Source organism: Lathyrus oleraceus, chromosome 7 (genome assembly GCF_024323335.1).
Source record: "Lathyrus oleraceus cultivar Zhongwan6 chromosome 7, CAAS_Psat_ZW6_1.0, whole genome shotgun sequence".
NCBI classification, from domain to species: Eukaryota; Viridiplantae; Streptophyta; class Magnoliopsida; order Fabales; family Fabaceae; genus Lathyrus; species Lathyrus oleraceus.
In genome coordinates this window covers 52,056,410-52,064,589 of record NC_066585.1, presented here as the reverse complement: position 1 = coordinate 52,064,589, position 8,180 = coordinate 52,056,410, and the positions used below count along the sequence as shown (strand labels likewise).

Genomic DNA, 8,180 nt, shown 5'->3' with positions numbered 1-8,180 from the left:
ACCTCACATTGACATATTGGTGGATAATATGACTCAGTTCTCGGTACTTCCCTTCATGGATGGTTTCTCCGGGTATAACCAAATTAAAATGGCCCTGAAAGACATGGAGAAGACCACATTTATAACCCCTTGGGGGACCTTCTTCCACAAGGTGATGCATTTTGGTTTAAAGAACAATAGGAAAACATATCAATGTGTGATTCATCGTAAGCCAACGAGGAATCGAGGTTTATCCTGACAAAGTTAGAGCCATCCCGAGTATGCTTGCGCCCAAAATTGAGAGAGAGATTTGTGGCTTTTTTGTGGAGATTGAACTACATCTCTAGATTCATTTCAAATATCACAGCCATATGCAAACCAATATTCAAATTATTATACAAGGATCGAGCTATCAAGTGGAATGTCGATTACCATGCAACATTCGAGAAAGTATAAGAATATTTACAAGAACCACCGATCTTGATACCCCTTATTTAGGGAAGACCTCTCATCATGTACTTAACAATACTTAACAAATCTATGGGATGTGTGCTAGGACAATAAGATGAAACATGTAGGAAAAAGCATGTTATATACTCCAGTAGGTTTCTAAGGAGAACACCTCAGCTGGTGTATGGACTAAACTTAAAGCTGAGTGAAGACAATGTCTTGGCTGAGTAGCTGGATACCTGTAACAAGTTGATTCTTGACCTTGGGAATATCGAGGTCAAGATTAATGATGAAGATCAACCGTTGATGTTGTTGTGTGCTTGACCTAAGTCTCATGCTCATTTCAATTAAAATCTATTGTATGGAAGAGATTCATTGACCTTTGAAGATGTTCAATCAGCTTTGTACTAAAAGGATTTGAACGAATGGAAGAAGCATAAACCATTTTCAGTTGGAAAAAGATTGTCCTTTAAAAAAAATTCTTCAAGAAAGATGGTAGGTTTGAGAAGAAGAAGGGTAAAGTTATACAAAATTCTTATGGTGGTATTACTTCTGCTATTAGGTGTTATCATTGTAACAAGGAGGGTCATACAAGAAATATGTGCCCTGGTCGAATGAACAATAATGGTGAAAAGGATAATGGTAATGCATCCATTGGGCAAGATGGTTATGGATCATCTGATGTCCTAGTGGTTTCAAGCATTGACTCTAGCAAGGAGTGAGGTATGAATTTAGGGTGTACTTGGCACATGACTCTAAACAAAGACGTGTTTGAGGAATTATGTGACCAAGATGGTGGATTTGTGCTGTTGGGAAATAATAAAGCTTGCAAGATTGCAGGAATTGGATCTGTGAGATTCAAGCTCCATGATGAGTCAATAAGGATATTGATTAATGTCAGTTATGTGCTCTACCTTAAGAGTAAGTTTATTTCTCTTGGGGAATCCTACAAGAAAGGATATGTTTCCAATGAAGAGAAAAGTATCCTAAGGTTAATGAAGGGGTTGAAGGAAGTCTTGAGAGACGTGAAGAAACAAGGCTTGTATACCCTTGAGGCTAAGGTTGTAAGTGGTTCAACATATGTGGCATCCATAAACCCTACATCGAAAACAGAGTCGTGGCACAAGCGACTTAGCCATGTTAGTGAAAAAGGCCTGGTTGAATTGTCGAAATAAAATGTGTTGTGTGGAGACATGATCGAAAAATTGGATTTTTGTGAACCTTGTGTATTTGGTAAATCGTGTAGGGTGATTTTAAAAAAAGGTAAACAAAGAACACATGGATCCCTTGATTACATTCATGATGATCTTTGGGGGCCTGCAAGGAATCCTTGACACTCAGGTGCAAAGTATTTCCTATCCATAGTTGATGATTATTCTAGAAAGTTATGGGTATTCATCAAGAAGATTAAGGATGAAACTTTTGAAAATTTTAAAAGTTGGAAGACCCTGGTCAAAAAACAAACTGATAGGAAGGTCAAGAGGTTAAAGACCGACAATGGTCTTGAGTTTTGCAATGAGGCTTTCGACAACTATTGTGTTGCGTATGGTATTGCAAGGCACATAACTACTGCATGTACTCCGCAACAAAATGGTCTGGATGAAAGGTTTAATCGAACCATTCTGGAAAAGGTTAGATACATGTTGGTTAGTGTTGTATTGAAGAAGGTGTTCTGGGCCAAGACTGTTGCGACTATATCATACATGATAAATAGGTGTCCTTCGACTGCCTTATGAATAAAGACACCTGAAGAATTTTGGTCAGGTAATCCACCAGACCTCAACAAACTTAGAGTGTTTGGTTGTGTAATATATGATCACATTAGGCAAGACAAGCTCGAACCTAGATATTTGAAATGTATGTTTCTTGGATATCCTAAAGGAGTTAAAGCTTATAGGTTGTGGTGCCTAGAGCCAGGTCACAAGAGGTTTATTATAAGTCGAGATGTAGTTTTCAATGATACCGAGATGAATTTCAAGAAAACTAATGAAGTTGGTCGGAATACCAAAATCTTTGGAGAAGAGCTGGAATAGGAAGAGATTTCTATGGAGGTGGAGCAAGTGATGTTGAAGTGAAAAACCCATATGAAGTCAAAGAAGAAGCACAAGGTGCTAATAACAATGAAGAGACTGATATTAACTATATGCTGGCAAGAGACAGGCCGAGAAAAGTCATCAAGTCACCTCAGAGACTTGGTTATGTATATCTTATAGCTCATGCCTTAATCTCTACAAATAAGGTTCTAGATGAAGAAACTAGAGACTATAAGGAATTTATGAGGAGTCAAGACAAGACTGAATGGATGAAATCCATGGATGATGGGATGAAATCTCTTTATGATAATAACCCTTGGAGTTGATCGAGAAATCTGATGGAGCCAGGTTAGTCAGTTGTAAGTGGATTTTCAAGGTTAAGGGAGGAATCAAAGGAGTGGTGTTGTAGAGATTTAAGGCAAGAAGGTGTCGACTTTAATGATGTGTTATACCTTGTTGTAAAGCATATATCCATTAGAAAGTTGTTATCCATGGTGGCAAAGTTCGACCTAGAACTTGAATAGATGAATGTGAAGACAACCTTCCTATATGGTGATCTAGATGAAACAATCATGATGAGGAAACTTGAAGGGTGTTCCTAAAAAGGAAAGGAAGATTATATGTGCAAGCTGAATAGGTCATTGTACTTCCTGAAATAATCTCCTCGACAATGGAATATGAGATTTGACAAGTTCATGGAACACATAAGTTTCACTACGAGCCACTTCGATCACTATGTTTACTACAAATTTTTGACCTGGAAACTCACTTGTTATTTTGTTACTTTATGTGGATGACATCTTCATATCAAGCAACAATGTCATGATGTTATGAAGGTGAAGGTTGAACTTGATAAGGAGTTCGACATGAAGGATCTGGGAGATGCCTCTAGGATTCTTCGGTTTGACATCCAGATGCTTATCTCAAGAGACATACCTGAAGAAGATTCTCGACAAGTTTGATACGTCGAATTCAAAGCCTATTTTAACATTGATTAATCCTCATTTCAAGGTGAGTAAGACTCAAAGTTCTAGTACTGAAGTCAAAAGCACCTACATGAATAACATTTCGTATGATAGAATAATAGGTTATTTGATGTATGTTATGGTCTGTAGGGGGCTAGAAATATCGTACAAAGTGAGCCTTGTAATCAGGTATATGACCAATCTTGGGAAGGCACACTGGCAAACATTAAATTGGATTCTAAGGTACATAAATGAGTTTCTAAGTATAGTCTTGATTTATTGGGAAGCTTGTAGTGATGATAGCAAAGTCAAAGTCGAAGAATTTCCCGACTCTAATTATGCAGGTTTTATGGATTCTAAAAAATCTATTTCTGGATATGTGTTCACAATGTTCGGCACAATAATCAGTTGTTAAGCAACACTTCAGAAGGTTGTTGCCTTATCAACCAATGAAGTAGAGTAATATTTCCATCATTGGAGTTGTGAAAGAAGCATTGTGACTTGAAGATTTTACTAAGGAGCTGAAACTTCAAGGTCAAGTTATCAATGTTAAATGTGATACTAAAAATGCAATAAAACTGTCGAAGAACTCAGCCTATCATGAGCGAATCAATCACATCAATGTGAAGCTACACTTCGTCAAAGAGATAATCGAGCATGGAGAAGTCCAAGTGCTGAAGGTTTCGACTGTATGCAGTTGATAAAGTTGCATGATGAAATATAGATTGTTTGCTTATTAGTGTAAAGTTTGTTCCAAGATGAATATTTGTGTTATTTGGATCGAACTCTAGTCTTGACAGGGATAACTTCATGGTTCGGTAAGAGTTGTGCATGTTTTAGTCGATGTATGTTCAAGCATGCTATCGAAATATGTTTTGCTTAAAGCATGTTGAAATTGGATCTTTTTTGTAAGCTCAATTGTTAAGTTAGCTTGTAGCTTAAGTTAGTTTAGAAGTCTATAAATAGACTAGTTCTCTCAGGTTGTTGAGAGAGGTTAATTATTGTTATTCACTTGTAATCTTTGAACCCTTATTGAGTAAGTGAATAGTAAAATAATTTTAACCAATTATGATTCTTCTTCCTTCTTCTCTCTCTTTTGTAAAACCTAATAGAGTTACTTGTGTTTGATCAAGATACTCTATTTTTCTCATATTTTGATATGTTTTTTACGACATCAATTCACAACACATGTATATAAAGACCCACTTGACAAATTTAAAAGGCATTTAAGAAAGTATAAACCTATATGTAACAAATAAGATTTTATAAAGCTCAAGTATAACTTTTTATTAAATGAATAAGACCATAGACTTATGAGTGACAATTTGACATATTTTCACCTTAATGGCAACTTGATATTTTAAGCCCAAATCTAAGGAAGAACAAAAGACCCAACAAAAATAATTAAGCCCAACATATCTTTGATTTGTGAGTCACAACCGGGCCACATTTATAATACTCAAAACTTTATTTAATTTGTTTAGTTATCTTCAACTTTGTGAAACAGATGGAGCAACAACTTTGTTGGTGCATGAATCCTACAAATTCCATTGGGAATATATCTACTACTATTTTCTTTTCAAAACGTGTATATGGATCCCTCATTCCCCTTTACCCTTGAATGAAACCACTCAAGACATGCACTATATATAAACGCGTGGACTAGGATTATAGAAGGACCTTTCCAAGTATGTATGCATGAATACCTATTTCTTCACACTCCATAAACAATCACAGTCAATGTCAACCAATTCCATGACTCTACATGCATAGTTCTCATTTCATTCTCTTGTATTATAGTCTTGACTTATTTGGTCCTCCACCTGTGAAAAGAAAAAGAGATCCAACACTTTAATTTTGGACGTACAACAAAAGCCTTATCTTTGTTTTGTTTTCTTTCTTTGAAGTCTTTATATGGAAGACTTTTAATGTCCCAATAATGTTTTGTTTGCATGGTAAAAATGGTAGTAATAGTTCTCTTTTTAACACAATGCAACTTATTTATGCGTCTCTTTCCTCATATCAGCTATCGGGAAATTAATGGGCTCACGCTTTTCTCTAGCAATATTGCCCATATCACTTTTATGCTTAAATTACATAAAAGTTTACTTTTCCATCAATATTTAATATTATAAGAGATGGTTGGTGGGATCAATTTGGTGGTTCATCATATGGGAACATTTTCATTTTCAGAAAAAAAAAATTTATGAGTAACATGCTTTTGTGAGAGGCACATCACATACTCACCTAAAATTTTAAGGTGATAAGTGTATGGATTCTCCCACTTATAAACGGTCAAATCTTCACATATCTAACCAATATAGGACTTACCTCACATTACTCACACTTGTTATTCTCAACACTCCCCCTCAAGTGTGAGTCTATCCATAATGTTGTCTCTCAAGTGGAAGCTCTTTCATCCACATACACTTGTACCACCGTTAAAACTTTTCAATGGGACACTCTACCTGTAGCGGTAAATTCATGATCATCAAGCTATGAATAAGCTAGAGATCAAATAACAAGAGTCGCCACCGCGCTTTTATTGTTTCCAAGGGGACACTCTACCTGTAGCAATAAATAGAGTGTGGGGATAAGAAAAGAATTCATTAATTATATTTTTGTGTTTGGCAATACCTTCGGACTTGTGCCTACGTACCAACATAAAAATGAGGGATCAAAACCTCGTAGTTCGTGATACAAATTTCAAAGTGGATGCATTGCTTTTAACAAAAAAAAAGTTTGAAAGGCACAAAGGCCCAAAAATGATTTGAATGAGTTAGTTCTTTTTTGACCTTTTGAAAGTTTAGGTCAAGTATAGTTAAGTCTATTTACAAGTTTGATTAAGAAAAGGAAGTTTGAAAATTCAATGGCATAAGGCCAAAGTTTCTATCTTTTTGCAAAGTGGTCAAAGTTTAGAACAAAATAAGTTCAATCAAAGAAGATTTTGAAAAGGGAGGGAGAGATTTTGAAATTAAAGAAATGGGGAGAAGATGAAGGGACTAATCCTATGAACAAAATTAAAAGTTGAGAGTTGAAAAGATCTGACCAAATGGGTAGCAATCCAATAGACAAGAATGTCAATAGAAACCCAGAATTCCCTTGGACTTTTAGAATCAAGCAACACACAAATGCACAATTATATTATCTTAAAGAGTAAAGGCATCAAATAAAGATACCCGTATCCAAGCTTTACCTATTCCATGATCTTCCTAAAAAAATTAGCCCATGTAGCAGATGAATTCCACAAGTCACAGGTTCAAAATGACAGCTACACAATGATCATGTTGCAGATGAACTCAGAGGGATCTTAATTGACGTGTCAGATGAAGTTTCAGATTGCAAGCACTTGGTTTCTTAATAAGTTGGCATTGGCCAAGTCCTTTAGCATAGGAATGTTGCCTAAATTCTAAGTCAATTTGTCCAAGATCAAGCCAACAGTCCACACAAAAGTTTTTTTAGGGTTTTTGTTGTTATTATGTACATTAATGGTCAAAGACCACACAAACAATACACAAACAAGATATATCACACAATATGGTCCAAGTGGACAAGGTGAAAATTGCATTAACATAAGCAATTAGAATGATATGAACAATGTCAAATGTATAAAAGATAGAATTAAATGACATTAAAGTAAATGACTTGAAATTAAAAGTTAGTTGTTAATAGGTTAGAAGTTAGTATTGTTTTGCTTTTGCTTTTCATTTTAAGACATTATTTGGAGAACACTCAACCCAGTTATCACAAGCATGGATCCTTGAGCCAAGACATCTTCCAAAGGAAGGAAAAAAGACCAAGTTTCCATACAATACCATGAAAGAGGGGAGACTTACAATCTCACTAACTAGAATGCTATGCCTTTTATGTCACAAATTTAGCGCTATGGTAATCAATCGTAATTGGACTTATGTAGAAGTTACAACTATTTGAGGTCGGGCAATAGAATTTTGGTGTTAATGCATGTTAGAGACATAGTATTATGGACTATGCTCATGAAACATACCACACACAAAAAGAATATGCAAAAGGTGTGGCCTAATCTCATCCATACTCATGTTAATTTTTCAATCAACTAGCTTTAGGACTTTGAGATATCATAGGCCAAATAAGATGAATGCATAAAGAAGGGGAATAAGATGAAGAGGGAGGGGAATAGATCAAAACTCAAATTGGTCAAAGGAGGACTTTTACCAAATTAATATCATCCATTCATTTTGGAAGATGGAATGTACATTCCATCAATCCCCTAAATCCAATGATATTAACATGACAAAGTCAAATCAACCTTGACCAAGGCCCAACAACAAGAGTCAAACACAAACAAGTCATCACAATTGGTCAACAAAATTATTTGGCATTTATTCAAATTAAGAATACTAAAATAATACATTTAAATTAAATATGGTTTGTCAAATTCCTAAAACCACATCAAAACACCAAATAAATTACCATGAGATTTATCATAGGTCAAACAAGGTCAAAGGACCTTGGAGAAAAATTTTCAGAATTTTTGAAGACTTAAAAGTATTTTTAACAATTAAAAACAAATGAAAAATCAATTAAATCATGAAAAATATTAATAATGATCCAAAAAATAATTTTAATTCAGACTATGAAAGAGGAAATTTTTTGAAATTTTTTGGTGAAACTCTCATATTTTTTGGATCAATATTAAAATTAATATGAATTAATAAAAATAAAGCAATTAAAATGAAATTCAAATAATAAAAAAAAACGTGGACCACTTGAT

General features: G+C 34.8%; 1 protein-coding gene across 1 annotated transcript; it reads left to right on the top strand.

Moving 5' to 3' along the window:
• The first annotated feature begins 1,178 nt into the window (after positions 1-1,178).
• On the top strand, positions 1,179-2,788 carry LOC127101977 (uncharacterized). Its single transcript, XM_051039403.1, has 4 exons — positions 1,179-1,568; positions 1,676-1,692; positions 1,811-2,035; positions 2,422-2,788. The coding sequence occupies exons 1-4, from the start codon at positions 1,179-1,181 to the stop codon at positions 2,786-2,788; spliced, it is 999 nt and encodes a 332-aa protein (XP_050895360.1).
• Positions 2,789-8,180: the final 5,392 nt, after the last annotated feature.

Coding starts and splice junctions, on each gene's coding strand:
- LOC127101977 (XM_051039403.1), top strand. CDS start 1,179: ATGACTCTAAACAAAGACGTGTTTGAGGAATTATGTGACCAAGATGGT. Junction 2,036..2,421: donor CAAAATGGTCTGGATGAAAG/GTTTAATCGAAC, acceptor AAACTAATGAAG/TTGGTCGGAATACCAAAATC.